General features: G+C 42.5%; 1 protein-coding gene across 1 annotated transcript in view; it reads left to right on the forward strand.

Moving 5' to 3' along the window:
• Positions 1-17,707, forward strand: part of PRKCH (protein kinase C eta) — a 168,640-nt gene that overhangs the window by 49,889 nt on the left and 101,044 nt on the right. The window contains exons 6-7 of the mRNA XM_073609127.1: positions 5,917-6,044; positions 16,250-16,384. Of these exons, the coding sequence (XP_073465228.1) occupies positions 5,917-6,044; positions 16,250-16,384 (263 nt within the window). The remainder of the gene's footprint in view (positions 1-5,916; positions 6,045-16,249; positions 16,385-17,707) is intronic.

Below are 17,707 nucleotides of genomic sequence, written 5' to 3' on the forward strand. Positions count from 1 at the left end.
TATATACAGTGTATGTATATGTGTGTGTGTATGTGTATATGTGTGTGTATATATATATATATATATATATATATACACACACACACACACACACACACACACACACACACACACACACACACACACACACACACACACACAATAAAACCCCTTAAAGTGATTGTAAAGTTACATTCTTTTTTAATATAGCGAACACATTCTACTTACCTGTTCTGTTGAATTAAACAGAGCCACCCCTATCTTCCTCTTCTGGAGCCCCAACCCCGGTGCTCCTGGTTCTTCCTCTTCTCAGTGTGCCACCATAGGAAGGTGCTTTCTATTGTGGCACATCTGTGGGCTCGATCTCAATCCATGCTGCCTGCGTCCATCATAGACACACACACACAGAGCGCAGCTCGGCCCCAACCATCTCAACCCCCACTCCCTCTTCACAGGATTTGACTGACAGCAGTGGGAGCCAATGGCTCTCGCTGCCTCACCAAAGCCCATGAGAGCTGGTAGAGCTTCTGCAGAGGGGCACAGTGCTGGATCAAGTTAGGTATGGGGAGGGGGGACTTTTTTTACTTAATGTAGGGAATGCATTAAAAAAATGGTTAGGCTTTAGAATCCTATCATAATGTAGTACCTACAGTAATGCAGTATAACACCTTAAAGACACAAGCACATGCAAGGAGGATTTTCACAATAGTCTTTTAAAAGAGTTAATTCTTCATATGGCCCAGTGGTCTCCATACTGCTGCCCTATGCTTGCCCCACCGCCAACGATGAGGCATAATTCCATCCACTGCGGCCAAGGATGGGGCATAATTCCATCCACCGCCGCCAAGGATGGGGCATAATTCCATCCACCGCCGCCAAGGATGGGGCATAATTCCATCCACCGCCGCCAAGGATGGGGCATAATTCCATCCACCGCCGCCAACGATGAGGCATAATTCCATCCACCGCCGACAACGATGGGGCATAATTCCATCCACCGCCGCCGCCAATGGGGCATAATTCCATCCACTGCCGCCGATGGGGCATAATTCCATCCACCGCCGCCAACGATGGGGCATAATTCCATCCACCGCCGCCAATGATGGGGCACAATTCCATCCACCGCCGCCAAGGATGGGGCACAATTCCATCCACCGCCGCCAAGGATGGGGCACAATTCCATCCACCGCCGCCAAGGATGGGGCACAATTCCATCCACCGCCACCAAGGATGGGGCACAATTCCATCCACCGCCGCCAAGGATGGGGCACAATTCCATCCACCGCCGCCAAGGATGGGGCACAATTCCATCCACCCCCGCCGCCGATGGGGCACAATTCCATCCACCGCCGCCAAGGATGGGGCACAATTCCATCCACCGCCGCCAAAGATGGGGCACAATTCCATCCACCGCCGCCAAGGATGGGGCATAATTCCATCCACCGCCGCCAAGGATGGGGCATAATTCCATCCACCGCCGCCAAGGTTGGGGCATAATTCCATCCACCGCCGCCAAGGATGGGGCATAATTCCATCCACCGCCGCCAAGGATGGGGCATAATTCTTCAGATCATATGCTCCACACGTATTATGTCCAAGCCACTTCACCAAGAGTGACACAGCTTCCAGTGATATGGCTCAGCCACGACACTTGTGTGGCCTTTTTTTGTTGCTTCAGATAGGGTAAGTATAAGAAACCATTTTTTTTTATTTTCTGTATCCCATTAAGGAGATTTATCTCAACTTCCTGTATCAGAGACACAACAGGAAGTGAGGGCAAATTTCTCCAAAGTGAGGGGGAAGCCCCCTCAGTGATAGTTGTGAAAAATAGTGGCATCTGTACTTGAAACAATAGATTCTGATTGCCATGTCTTTAAGAAAAAGATTTCAGGCCAGGATTGCATAACAGAGACAGTCCAAATTATTGTGAGTTTCAGCCATGATTGCAGACACTGGTCATCAGTGTAATCATTGTCTGTTATGAAAGGCAGCTGAGTGGCTGATCCCAAAGCTGCTTATTTTTTATTTTTATTGATTTAACTTCCAGTATCTCACAAAGAAAATACCGGCCCAAATGTTCTTTCAATCACAATGGAAAATTATACTTGCGGGATTGCCAGTTGTACTCAGAAATTGGATTTGGTTTTTAGAAAAGTTTTGACGTCAATTTATAGGATTTAGTAAGTATTCATTGTTCTGTATTCATGAAGCCTAAACCCTGGGACACAATGTCATTCTATAATAACATCACCCGTTGCATGTATGGCTTAACGATGAACTCCGGACACAAAAACTATTACACAAATATATTCCTCAATAGCCTCACAGGATATACATCTATTTTGTGTGCACCAAATGCATTTACAAACCCAGATATTGCCATGTAAATTTATCAGTGATATTGAGACTATGCTGTACAGAGAGCCTGTGCAGAGAGCAAAGCTGTGGGAGGGGCCCAGCAGGCAAGAGGAGCACTACAGGAGGGGGCGGAGACAAGACCAGTCACCCTGCACAACGAGAGAGAGGAGCAGTGACTGGTCTTTGTTACAGGAAGCTCCTGCACAGAGGCAAAAGTTCACACTAGAATATGGAATACACATGACTTGTGTTTAGACAGTATTTGATTATCCCAGAGTTCAGCTTTAAGAACTATCCATGAAAGTCCACCACCAATCTACATTTTTTCCCCTATGTTTTGGATAGAATGCGGAAGAGTTAGAACAGTTTTTTGGGGGGTTTTTTAATGCTTTTTATGTCCCCATAGAGGAGATTTATTTTCTCCTTGTTTTGTGTCACCTGGACAGGAAGTGAGATGAAATGTTCCTTATAGGAACACAGGACTAGAATACTGACAAAGGTACACATTGGCCCCACTTTACTAGTAAATGTATTTTTATTGCTACTGCAGTACTAGGGAGTTTTAAATGTTCAAATTGAACACAGCCTACTCTTTCAGGAACTCTTTTATTAACTGTTTGAACTGGCCAAGTGGAATATGTAAAAGTTTGTCAACTCTGGACAATTTTTCTAGTTTGGACAGCAGAACCTCGGTCATGGTTTTTGGCCATCTGTGGTAGCATTATCTCTGGAAGGGGAATTATCCCAACCGGGAACGTTGATGGCAAAAACCTGACCCATGATCTAACCCTTATCCAATAATATATCCAAAACCAAAAAAAGTTTGGATGGAGTTGCACTTTGAAGCCCAACTTGGAGCAATTTCTTTTCACCACTAGATGTTCTCCGTCTTATAGGTAAATGCTTGGCTGCATCATTGAACCTGGAAGACTGAGGGAATCTTTTAGGTACATGGACCCACCCCTTAAAGGGGCATCACCACGGCACCCAGCACTTACAGTGAGGGGAAAAAAGTATTTGATCCCCTGCTGATTTTGTATGTATGCTCACTGACAAAGAAATGATCAGTTTATAATTTTAATGGTAGGTTTACTTTAACAGTGAGAGACAGAATAACAACAAAAAAAATCCTGAAACACACATTTCAAAAAAGTTATAAATTGATTTGCATTTTAATGAGTGAAATAAGTATTTGACCCCTTCGCAAAACATGACTTAGTACTTGGTGGCAAAACCCTTGTAGGCAATCACAGAGGTCAGACGTTTCTTGTAGTTTGCCATCAGGTTTGCACAAATCTCAGGTGGGATTTTGCCCCACTTCTTCTCTTTGCAGATCCTCTCCAAGTTATGAAGGTTTCAAGGCTGACGTTTGGTAACTCAATCCTTCAGCTCCCTCCACATATTTTCTATGGGATTATAGTCTGGAAACTGGCTAGGTCACTCCAGGACCTTAATGTGCTTCTTCTTGAGCCACTCCTTTGTTGCCTTGGCCGTGTGGTTTGGGTCATTGTCATGCTGGAATACCTATCCACAACCCATTTTCAATGCCCTGGCTGAGGGAAGGAGGTACTCACCCAAGATTTTGACGGTACATGGCCCTGTCCATCGTCCCTTTATGCGGTGAAGTTGTCCTGTCCCCTTAGCAGAAAAACACACCCAAAGCATTATGTTTCCACCTCCATGTTTGATGGTGAGGATGGTGTTCTTGGGATCATAGGCAGAATTCCTCCTCCTCCAAACACGGCGAGTTGAATTGATGCCAAAGAGCTCGATGTTGATCTCATCTGACCACAATACTTCCACCCAGTTCTCCTCTGAATCATTCAGATGTTGATTAGCAAATTTCAGAGGGGCCTGTACATGTTCTTTCTTGAGCAGGGGAACCTTGCGGGCGCTGCAGGATTTCAGTCCTTCACGGCGTAGTGTGTTACCAATTGTTTTCTTGGTGACTATGGTCCCAGCTGCCTTGAGATTATTGACAAGATCCTCCCTTGTAGTTCTGGGCTGATTCCTCACCGTTCTCATGATCATTGAAACTCCACGAGGTGAGATCTTGCATGGAGCCCCAGACCGAGGGAGATTGACAGTTATTTTGTGTTTCTTCCATTTGCAAATAATCGCACCAACTGTTGCCACCCTCTCACCAAGCTGCTTGGCGAAGGACTTGTAGCCCATTCCAGCCTTGTGTAGGTCTACAATCTTGTCCCTGACATCCTTGGACAGATCTTTGGTCTTGGCCATGGTGGAGAGATTGGAATCTGATTGATTGCTTCTGTGGACAGGTGTGTCTTATACAGGTGACAAGCTGAGATTAAGAGCACTTCCTTTAAGAGAGTGCTCCTAATCTCAGCTCGTTAACTGTATAGAAGATACCTGGGAGCCAAAAATCTTGCTGATTGATAGGGGTTCAAATACTTATTTCACTCTTTAAAATGCAAATCAATTTATAACTTTTTTGAAATGTGTATTTTTGTCGTTATTCTGTCTCTCACTGTTAAAATAGACCTACCATTAAAATTATAGACTGATCATTTCTTTGTCAGTGGGCAAAAGTACAAAATCAGCAGGGGATCAAATACCTTTTTCCCTCACTGTATATACAGTTATCCAAAAGGAGAAAAGAAATGTTTTACAGGGGAGTCTACGAGCAATTCTTGCTGTTTATGAGCTTTCTCCAAACCCCTCTCATCATCACTGATGAAATCGATAAGTAAATAATGTATGTCCAGCCGAAAACGTCTTTCTTCATAGTTTGGAACCCCCGTCAGGTTTTACTGCCATCTGTGGCTTCATTAGGCCTTGTTTAGACTTGTGGTTAGGGGGGCATAAAAAAGATGTGGTTGAGATGCATTTTGCCAGCCACCAACCACCCCCCTTTCCCCCTTTAACCCATGGTAAAGTGGACACAACATCCAATGATCAGCAGATGGCAAGCCCACCAAACGCAATCAAGTCAATAGGGAAACGTCGCAAACACCCTGCAACGTTGTGCAATGCGGAGCATTTGCCTGGGGGGTTAAAACAGGCAGTGAGGAGGTATGCAGATTGGGCTTCAGCGGTAAGGGAGATTTAGTCTCTTGTCTTAATCTATCCTTAGAGAAATTTCCCCTCATTTCCTGTTCTACTGAAAACAATTTACCAGGAAGTGAGGGGAACTCTTCAACAGAAGCACGGACCAAAATAAAATTGTTTTTTGGTAGAATATTGAAAGGCTGTTGGATGTTTAGTTCTGCTGTCTGTGTCCCTGTTGGAGTTTTTCTCTAATTTCCTGTCTAGTAAGGCATTGTCAGTAGGACAGGAAGTGAGGGTAAATCTCTCTGACAGAGCCATGGATAGCAGGAAGAACCTGACAGCGGTACTAATCCTTCCCCACACTAAAACTAAAAGAACGTTTTTGGCTTGACATACACTTTAGTGAAGGAAATAAATCTACATACATTGAATATTGTCTTGTGACAATTGTCCTTTGAACAAGGGAACAAGGTTTCTGTGTTTCTTGAACATCTTTCCCAGTTCCCGGATTGGTCTCAGTGGTCGATTGTAGTATTTAATAACATTCTCATCCTTTTCTCTCTGCAGTGTGTAAAATGAATGTTCACAAGCGGTGCGAGGCAAACGTGGCTCATAACTGTGGAGTGAACTCTGTGGAGCTGGCAAATGCCTTGGCGGGGATGGGCCTGCAGCCGGGAAACATTGCGGTCACACGGGTAAGTCTATGGAACAAAAAAGAGGCATATATCTGTTGCTGGTATACAGTAAGTACAGGAGTGCAACACAACTATCACCTATGATGACCAGAAGCTTGTTTCCATTATAATCTGCACTAGTAAAAAAAGCTATTTAAATCTGGTAGTAACACAAACACCTTGAGGACTTTTTGACCCATAGAATCCAAAGTGGATCACTTTTCAGAGGGGTTTGACAGGCAGTAAGGAGGCGTCTTCCTCACTACCTGTTTTAACCCCTAAAAGCCTTTATCCCTGCACTGCACGCAGTTGTAGGGCGGTTGCGCCGTGGTCCTATTCACTTGAATGGGTCACCTTTGGCAGGCTGTACTGCCCAACAAAAGCAACAAAGGGGTAATTTTTGCTGCATCTCAATGAAAACCATCACAACTGTGGCTTATGTATACTCCTGTACAGCCGGCTTGGCAGCTTTTGAGGAGGCAAGGGAAAAAACGCAGCTCAACTGCCTGTTTTTTCTGCCCCCCAACTACAATTGTGAACCAAACCTAACCGCTTTTGTTAATGGGTAAATACACTTTGCTATCAGGGGTATTCTAATTGCATTTGACATCAGTTTGAGATTCTTCAGAGATCATTCAGAGTTTGTTCACAAGGGCATTTGACCTACTTCAAGTGATTTTGGGTTCTGTTGACCTATATGGGAGGAGGGGTAGTCCTGATGCAAACAAAAGCTTGTTGACACAGGCTGTAAACCAATTTTTATAAATGGTCCCTACTGTGTATTGGTTAAAGTGTCACAGTGACTTCAAATCCCATATTTATTTCTGATTATGGACACTAGACAATCCATTTGTTGATATTTATTCCAGATACCTGTAGTATGACTGTTGACAAGATCAGGATATGAAAGGACTATTCTAATCAACTACTATAAGCAAAACAAATTATTTTCTTTCAGTATGTGAACCTCATAAAGTTGCGTATACCCAAACTAGTTATTTATATCTTTCATATGCGTCAGTTCAAACTGTAGCAGTTTGAGTTTAAATGTGTTCCCCAAAATATCCACAAGGTGGCAGGCAAGGACAGCATTTATTACTGTTGTTCTTTCTGTTGTGGAAGCAATGGAAGGATATTCCAGATACTGTACATACTAAGAGACATTAGATCTCCTGTTTATTAATATCCAGCAGTATTGTGAATAATGATTTCATGATTAAGCTGAATCGCTTTGGTGGGGCTGCTTCGATATACCAAAGCAACCCCCCAAAAAGAAGTGCGTCCTAAAAGAAATGCAAATAAGTAAATATATATATATATATATATATATATATATATATATATATATATATATATATATATATATAAATACATACATTTTTTTTTCTATATGCAGTGGGGAAAATTATTATTTGATCCCCTGCAGATATTGTACGTTTGCCCACCTACAAAAGAATTAAAGGGGCTATAATTGTTATCATAGGTGTATTTTAAATGATAGAGACAGAATATTAACTAAAAATCCAGAAAAAAACGCATGATACAAATGTTATAAATTGAGTTGCAGTTCAGTGAGTAAAATAAATATTTGATCTCCAAACAAAACATGACTTAGTACTTGGTGGAGAAACCCTTGTTGGCAAGCACAGAGGTAAGATGTTTCTTGTAGTTAGTGACCAGGTTTGCACACATCTCAGGAGGGTTTTTGGTCTACTCTTCTTTACAGATCTTTAAATCCTAAAGATTACTTGGCTGTCGCTTGGCAACTCGAAGTTTTAGCTCCCTCCATAAACTTTCTATGGGATTAAGGTCTAGAGACTGGTTAGGCCACTCCATGACCTTAATGTGCTTCTTCTTGAGCCACTCCTTTGTTGCCTTGGCGGTATGTTTTGGGTCATTGTCATGCTGGAAGACCCATTCACGACCCATCTTCAGTGTTCTAGCTGAGGAAAGAAGGTTCTCATCTAAGATTGTACAATACATGGCCTCGTCCATTGGCCCCTCAATGCAGCAAAGTCGGTTTGTACCTTTAGCAGAGAAACAGCCCCAAAGCATCATGTTTCCACCTCTGTGTTTGACTGTAGGGATGGTGTTCTTAGGGTCACAGTCAGCATTTTTCTTCCTCCAAACACGGCGAGTCGAGTTAATGCCAAAGAGCTCAACTTTGGTCTCATCTGACAACAGAACTTTCTCCCAATACTTCTCTGAATCATTTAGATGTTCATTGGCAAACTTCATACAGGCCTGTACATGTGCCTTCTTGAGGGGGGAGCCTTGCCTAGTGCTTCCGGATTTCAATCCATGGCGGCATATGCTTACAAGATAAAAATCTGTATTTCTTGCTAGAAAATTACTTAGAATCCCCAAACAATTTATATATTTTTTTAGCAGAGACCCTAGAGAATAAAATGATGGTCGTTGCAATATTTTATGTCACACTGTATTTGCGCAGTGGTCTTTCAAACACAATTTTTTGGAAAAAAATACACTTCAATGAATTAAAAAAAATCTGAACAGTAAAGTTAGCCCATTTTTTTTTGTATAATGTGAAAGATGATATTGCGTCATGAGAGAATCGTGATCTTTATTCTAAGCAAAAAAAATTGCGATTCTCATTTTTTCCAGAATCGTGCAGCTCTACTTGAGATCCTTCACAAGCTCCTCCTGTGTAGTTATGGGCTGATCCCTCACTTTTCTCATGATCATCCTTACACCAGAAGACAAAGTCTTGCATGGAGCTCCAGACCGAGGGCGATTGATGGTTATTTTGTATTTCTTCTATTTGCGAACAATCACCCAACAGTCGTCTCCTTCTCACAATGCTTCTTGCTGATGGTCTTATAGCCCATTCCAGCCTTGTGCAGGTCTACAATCTTGTCCCTGATGTCCTTTGACAGCTTTTTGGTCTTGCCCATGACGGTGAGGTTTGAATGGAAGAGATTCTGTGGACAGGTGTCTTTTATACACATAACGAGTTGTCGTTAGGAGCACCTTCTTATGTTGACGGGACTAATCTGTGTACCACATGAGCACATTCTGTAGCCAGTCTGTGGGAACCAGAATTATTGTTGGTTGGTAGGGGATCAAATACTTATTTTACTCACGGAACTGCAACTCAATTTTATACCCTTTTTATCATGTATTTTTTTCTGGATTTTAGTTGATATTCTGTCTCTATTTAAAATACACCTATGATTAAAATTATAGACCCTTCATTTCTTTGTAAGTGAGCAAACTTACAAAATCTGCAGGGGATCAAATAAAAATTTTCCCCACTGTATATTATACAGTTGCATAGTAGGTGAGGTTGAAAAAAGACACAAGTCCATCGTGTCCAACCTATGTGTTTGATTATATGTCAGTATTACATTGTATATCCCTGTATGTCGCAGTTGTTCAGGTGCTTATCTAATAGTTTTTTTAAACTATCGATGCCCCCCGCTGAAACCACCGCCTGTGGAAGGGAGTTCCACATCCTTGCCACTCTTATAGTAAAGAACCCTCTACGAGTGGCCACGTGTCTTAATAAACTTCTTTCCACAAAAAAGTTTTATCCCTACTGTGGGGTCACCAGTATGGTATTTGTAAATTGAAATCATATCCCCTCTCAAGCGTCTCTTCTGCAGAGAGAATAAGTTCAGTTCTCGTAACCTTTCTTCATAACTAAAATCCTCCAGACCCTTTATTAGCTTTGTTGCCCTTCTTTGTACTCGCTCCATTTCCAGTACATCCTTCCTGAGGACTGGTACCCAGAACCGGACAGCATACTCCAGGTGCGGCCGGACCAGAGTCTTGGAGAGTGGGAGAATTATTGCTTTATCCCTGGAGTTAATCCCCTTTTTAATGCATGCCAATATTCTGTTTGCTTTGTTAGCAGCAGCTTGGCATTGCATGCCATTGCTGAGCCTATCATCTACTAGGACCCCCAGGTCCTTTTCCATCCTAGATTGCCCCAGAGGTTCTCCCCCCAGCGTATAGATTGCATTCATATTTTTGCAACCCAAATGCATTATTTTACGTTTTTCTACATTAAACCCCATTTGCCATGTAGTTGCCCACCCCATTAATTTGTTCAGATCTTCTTGCAAGCTTTCCACATCCTGCGGAGAAGTTATTGCTCTGCTTAGCTTAGTGTTGTTAGCAAATACAGAGATTGAACTGTTTATCCCATCCTCCAGGTCATTTATGAACAAATTAAATAGGATTGGTCCCAGCACAGAACCCTGGGGGACCCCACTACCCATCCCTGACCATTCCGAGTACTCCCCATTTATCACCACCCTCTGAACTCACCCTTGTAGCCAGTTTTCAATCCATGTACTCACCCTATGGTCAATGCCAAAGGACCTTACTTGGTACAGTAAACGTTAATGTGGAACTGTGTCAAATACTTTTGCAAAATCCAGATACAACTCGTCTACGGGCCTTCCTTTATCTAGCTGGCAACTCACCTCCTCATAGAAGGATAATAGATTGGTTTGGCAATAATGATTCCTCATAAATACATGCTCATTACTGCTAATGATACCGTTTTCATTACTAAAATCTTGTATGTAGTCCCTTAACATCCCCTCCAAGAGCTTTCATACTGTTGATGTTGGGCTAACTGGTCTGTAATTCACAGGGATGTATTTTGACCCTTTTTTTAAAATTTTGGTGCTACATTGGCTTTTCTCCAATCAGCTGGTACCATTTCAGTCAGTTGACTGTCAGTAAAAATTAGGAACAATGATCTGGCAGTTACTTGACTGAGTTCCCTAAGTACCCTTGGGTGCAAGCCATCTGGTCCCGGTGATTTATTAATGTTAAGTTTCCCAAGTCTGTTTCTAATTCTGTCCTCTGTTAGCCATGAGGGTGCTTCCTGTGGTGTGTCATGAGAACAAACACTGCAGTTTTGGTTACTGACCCCCCCCCCCCCCACCCGATTCCCTCGTGAAAACTGAGAAGAAGAATAAATTCAATAAATCTCCCCATCTTTTGTAACCATATGTGCTTCCTCTGTCTTTATGGGGCCAATATGGTCTGTCCTCCATTTTTTACTGTTTATATACTTAAAGAATTTCTTGGGATTTTTTTTTTGCTCTCCTCCACTATGTGTTTTTTGTGTTCTATCTTAGCCGCCCTAATTGCACCCTTACATATCTTGTTCCATTCTTTGTAAAGTCTGAATGCTGATGATGATTCCTCAGCCTTGTATTTTTTGAAGGCCTTCTCCTTTGCTTTTATATGCATTTTTACATTGGAGTTAAGCCATCCAGGACTTTTTGTTCGCTCTTTTAAATGTATTTCCCAATGGGATGCTCTGGCTAATGCCCTTATTTAATATGCTCTTAAAGCAAACCTATCTCTCCTCTGTGTTCTTTGTTTCTAAGATTTTATCCCAATTTATTTCTTCTAGCAAGGTTCATAGTTTAGGGAAGTTGGCTCTTTTGAAATTCAGTGTCTTTGTGTTCCCCTTGTGTTTCCTATTTGTGTGATTTATACTGAAGCCAATTGACCTGTGATCGCTGTTTCCTAAATTGCCCTGTATTTCCACATCTGTGATCAGGTCTGTGTTGTTGGCAATCAGTAGATCTAGTAACGCCTTGTTTCTAGTTGGTGCGTCTACCATCTGACCCATGAAATTGTCCTGCAAGACATTTAGGAACCGGCGAGCCTTAGACGAAGGCATGGTTCCCTCCGCCCAGTCTATGTCTCGATAATTAAAATCCCCCATTATGATAACACTTCCCATCCTTGATGCTAATTCAAATTGTGATGTAAGGTCCGTCTCCCCCTCCCCCCTCAGGTTAGGGGGCCTATAGCATACTCCCATTATTATTTTTCCCTTAGCTTCATCCCTTTGGAGTTCTACCCATAAGGATTCCACCTCCTCCCTAGCTCCCCTAGTGATGTCATCTCTCACATTCACGTGTACATTATTCTTGATATATAGGCATACCCCCCCTTTTGTACTCTCTCTATCCCTGTGATAAAGGTAATACCCTTGAATGGTTGCCAGCCAATCATCAAAGCTGTTGAACCAGGTCTCTGAAATTTCCACAAAATCTAAATCTTCCTCGTTCAACAGTATCTCTAGTTCACCCATCTTGTCCGCCAGGCTCCTGGCATTGGTGAACATGCCACGTAGTTTAGACCGGTTGCATACTGTTCTTTTATTGGGTGTTCTGAGATTACAAACAGGACTTGTAACTATTCTTACCTCGGGTTTATGTGCTTTAGTCAACCTACCACTAATGCACCCCAAAACTACCCTCTGGAATATGTTCATTGCTGACTATCTCTACCTCTGGACCCTCCCCCCTCATCGCCTAGTTTAAAAACCCCTCTAACTTTTCGGCCATCTTTACTCCCAGCAGATCTGCACCCTCCTCATTTAGGTGCAGTCTGTTCCTTCTATAGAACTGGTGACAGATTGAGAAGTCGGCCCAGTTCTTCAGGAACCCAAACCCCTCCTTACTACACCAGCTCCTCGGCCACTTGTTTACTTTCCTAACCTCCCTCTGCCTTTCTGGTGTGGCTCGAGGTACCGGGAGTATTCCTGAGAACTACCGTGGAGGTCTTTTTCCTCAATTTAGCTCCTAGGTTTCTAAAATCATTCTTTAGGACACTCCACCTGCCTCTGACTTTGCCATTGGTGCCAATGTGCACCACGACAGCCGGGTCTTCCCCAGCCCCTCCCAGTAATCTGTCCACCAGATCCATGATGTGCTGAACCAATGCACCCGGTAGACAACATAAAGTTCGTCGCTTCAGGTCTTTGTTACAGATTGCCCTCTCTGTCCTTCTAAGAATTGAGTTCCCTACCACCATATCATTTATAGACTCATAAAAAGTATAAATATTTTGTTATAAAAAGTCCAACAGTCACTTGATATTATAAAATGGTAACCACAAATTATAAAAATCTATTTACAAAAAAAGAAATAAAGTATTTTTTAATAATAGAAACACAAATTGTAATGATTTAATGTAGAGAAGTATTTTTATCACACTGTCATAATACACAATGGGGTTATTGCCTATATAAATGGATTATGCATCTCAAGAAACTTTTATTATTCATGGAAACTACAATGAAAGGGAAAAATGGATGCACCTTCGCTATCTGATATTATTTATGATGAACATTGAGCTGGAGCATACAGGATATGGTCACAAATTGTATCGTTAGTAGGAACCACAAAAAACAGGAAATGCATACTAAAAGCACTAGAAACTATGTTTGCATAAAGAATCACACAAACACAACAATGAAAAACAATACCAGAAAGAGAGAAAAGCGGTCTTTTTATAACACAGATGAGAGCTAGCACCAGTTAATATATGGCTAAGGCTGGCCATACATGAGTCATTTTCTTTAATTCAACCTGCTGGTTGGATGGGAGAATCCTTCTGCTGAGCCTTTGTATTCTGACAGAGAGGAGACTTCCCTGATGTTAAAATACACTAATCAGCACTGCCAGCCATAGTTGGCTGCCTGATTGGGATTTTTTTTTTTACAACAGCCTGGTTGCACACAAGTCGATCAGTAGATCAACTTGTGTACAACCAGCCTGCCCATACATGGATCAAAATCCGGGCAGTCTCTGCTGACCCGGAGAAATTTTAAAGCATGTATGGCTGGATTAACAAGTGTACTTGTGTTAAAAATATGTACATTAAAAGGCATAGATGTAAAGGAGCCCTTAAAATCAATAAGAGGTGTCAACTATGGTCCAAAAGGTGATGTCCCAACATCCTTATCTATACAGTATATGTGTATGCAAAACCGACCACTGATAAAGATATCTACAAAATACAATATAAACCATGTGTGTTCTGTCCTCGCTACAAGTTTCCCTGTGTGTAACTTGACATGCAGCTAAACCCTCCTATTCTGCAATAAGCCAGACTGAGTGTCATTTTGAAGATTTATTAACAAAACAGGGTTGGGCAAAACTATTGAGAAAAAACAAATACAGATATAATCCGTATATATAAAGTATACAGAAATGCAATGAATAAACTAGGCTGAAGATGGTGATAAGTAATTTTTACCAGCAATGCTGCATTTAGGGGATGCAAGTTTTAGTCCAACATGTGCTCAGATAGCTGGTTCCTTATTTCAGTCTCTAAGATTGAGTCTGAGTCTCCAGGATACACCTGTTATTCTTCCTTAGACTAAAGAATGATGGGAACTTTTAGTAAAAGTTTCTAGTTTCTGCCTAAATAATAAATTTACCACTGGCTCCATCTTGTGGTCAAATCTGATATTGCAAGCAAAACAACCTAATTAATATCCTGTTAGAGGCAGAACAATGTGAGTATTCTAGCAGGGCTCAAAATTTCAAGTCCTGAGCTACTCGCGACCAGTTGCCTCACCCAACCCCTTCCCTGCCCCTAATTCCGCCCCTAAACACGCCCTCGTAAATTATCTCATGAATTGATACTTAAATGTTTTATGCAGAATTAAGTTACAAAAAAAAATCTGAACAACAACTTTATCGGTGCCTATCAGTGCAGCCTCACCAGTGCCCATCAATGCAACCTCACCAGTGCCCATCAATGCAACCTCACCAGTGCCCATCAATGCAGCCTCACCTGTGCCCATCAATGCAGCCTCACCTGTGCCCATCAATGCAGCCTCACCTGTGCCCATCAATGCAGCCTCACCTGTGCCCATCAATGCAGCCTCACCTGTGCCCATCAATGCATCCTTACCTGTGCCCATCAATGCATCCTTACCTGTGCCCACCAATGCAGCCTTACCTGTGCCCACCAATGCAGCCTTACCTGTGCCCACCAATGCAGCCTCACCTGTGCCCACCAACGCAGTGTGACCAGTGTCCATCATTGCAGCCTCACCTGTGCCCATCATTGCAGCCTCGCCTGTGCCCATCATTGCAGCCTCGCCTGTGCCCATCATTGCAGCCTCGCCTGTGCCCATCATTGCAGCCTTGCCTGTGCCCATCAGTGCAGCCTCACCTGTGCCCATCAATGCAGCCTCACCTGTGCCCATCAATGCAGCCTCACCTGTGCCCACCAACGCAGTGTGACCAGTGTCCATCATTGCAGCCTCGCCTGTGCCCATCATTGCAGCCTCGCCTGTGCCCATCATTGCAGCCTCGCCTGTGCCCATCAATGCAGCGTGACCTGTGCCCACCATTGCAGCCTTGCCTGTGTCATCCCCCCTCACTCAGAGGCAGCCCACACCCGCCAGAAACCATTTTCCAGTAGGCGAGTGGAAAATTTGGGGGCTGATAGATCAATATTATAGAGACATTGAAGATGTCACTATGTCTCTATAAAATTCATCTATGCTTTCCATACTATACTGTTTATGGATACTACTATACTCACATGGTTTATTTTGTATAACTGCATTTTGTAGATATCTTAATAATAACATCCACTCCTGATGAAGCAAATTAGAATTCACGAAATGCGTTGCAAAAACTGTCCCACCCAGTGGGCCTGTGTGAGAGTTAATATACGGATAAAAAAAGGATACTGTGTAAAACCTAAGAGATACTGTGTTTGTATTAAATCAGCCATTTTGTTTTCAATTGTACTTGTGCTAATAAAGTGTAAATATTTGTTTAACTATATGGAAATTATTGTATGGATGGTGATGTACCCTTAGAACAGTCCGATGGGTATCATTGATCTGTTTTGCATATATAGATATGCCAGGGCCATCTTTAATAATTATTGGACCCTGGGAAAACATTTTCTTGGCCCTCCTGAATCTACTTATTAACTATTTGCAGATAGGGGGTGGCTCAAGGGGCAGCTGCTTTGGGCCCCACGACAATGACTAGGCCCGGGGCAGCTGCCCCTTTTGCCCTGTGTTAAAGACTTTCCCCTATTCTGTAGACAAGGGCTATTTAAACCTTCCACATTCTCTGAAACTTCTGTCCGAGGGTCTCAGAATTCATGTAATTACATCATAGTTATGAGCATGATGACCTTACATACTGTAGCAACTCAGAATGCAATATCATAGTACTAGGAGCCCAAGCAAGTGACTGTTATTATTTCCCATTACATATTTCCCAAGCCTTTTTTACTTTAAAGCCGGCCATAGGTGGATTGAATCTCAGATGGTTCAGCAGAGACTGTCCAAGATTTGATCCATCTATGGGCAGGCTGGTTGTCATGAAGTCAATACATCAATTGTTTAGCAATGCTATACTATACTAACTACTATAGCTCTACTAACTATAATCTGACTCTCTTTGTAGTGTTCTGATGGCAGCCCTGCAAGATCAGAAAATGGTTCTGAAGAAGATTCGCTTTCCAACATGTCTACACAGTACAAATTAGGAATTGAGGATTTCACCTTCTTTCGTGTGTTGGGAAAAGGAAGTTTTGGAAAGGTTTGTATTCCAATTTAAATACATTGCAACAAAATATACTGTATGTGGCCTCATTTAATCAATGTATGGTCTGTATCTTTTTATGGGGTTCTCACATTCCTTGTTCCACACCTGAGCAAAGGATACGGCTGCTATAAGCAACAAGAACACTTTGAAACAGAAAACATTTTGAGATCATATCACAAAGCTATACACAAGGATAAGGATCTTTATTTTCAGCCATGTGACTATAATGCCCCATACACACGGTCGGATTTTCCGACGGAAAATGTGTGATAGGACCTTGTTGTCGGAAATTCCGACCGTGTGTGGGCTCCATCACACATTTTCCATCAGATTTTCCGACACACAAAGTTTGAGAGCAGGCTATAAAATTTTCCGACAACAAAATCCGTTGTCGGAAATTCCGATCGTGTGTACACAAATCCGACGGACAAAGTGCCACGCATGCTCAGAATAAATAAAGAGATGAAAGCTATTGGCCCCTACCCCGTTTATAGTCCCGACGTACATGTTTTACGTCACCGCGTTCAGAACGATCGGATTTTCCGACAACTTTGTGTGACCGTGTGTATGCAAGACAAGTTTGAGCCAACATCCGTCGGAAAAAATCCTAGGATTTTGTTGTCGGAATGTCCGAACAAAGTCCGACCGTGTGTACGGGGCATAAGGCTTCATGTACACGGGATGTTTTTACAACCTCTCCTGAACGATTTAAGTTGACCGATAGTAACCCATGTTTAAAACGTCCGTTTAGCCACGTTTAGAAGCGTTTGAAATGCCTCTAAACTCAGCTTCTGAACCCATTTTTTTGCGTTCCAAAAAAAGGCTCTAAACTCAACTGCCTAGAAACTACTAGAAACAACCCTGTGTACATGTACTGATAAGATAACATTGAGGAGAGACCAGGAGCAGTTGAAAAAAATGCCCAACTGCTCCTAAACGTCCATTTTACCAGCAGTAGTGTACATGAGGCCTAAAGCTGGTCTTAACCACAGAGATTTTTATTGTTTAGCCTGTGTAAGAAATCTAACAGATTTCAGGGCTAATCACAGATTGAGGTAAGAAGCCAATTAGGGGCTCTTTACCCCATAATCAGCTGTGTCCAATCACAGCTGATCACGGATGTAAATAGAAGCCGGTTATCAACACTCCTTTCTTCATGCTTACTGTGTGAGGAGTAAGGATGAGCTCTGGTGTCTTGTCGAATACTGTCCCCCATCCAAAGGTGTCCGCCCTGTACTGCGCAGGCGCAGTACAGAGGACAAACAAGAGCCGAAAGTCTCCGAAGTTCAACAGCTGATCGTCAGCTGTACACGGCGC

This window comes from Aquarana catesbeiana, linkage group LG13 (genome assembly GCF_042186555.1).
Source record: "Aquarana catesbeiana isolate 2022-GZ linkage group LG13, ASM4218655v1, whole genome shotgun sequence".
Classification (NCBI taxonomy): Eukaryota; Metazoa; Chordata; class Amphibia; order Anura; family Ranidae; genus Aquarana; species Aquarana catesbeiana.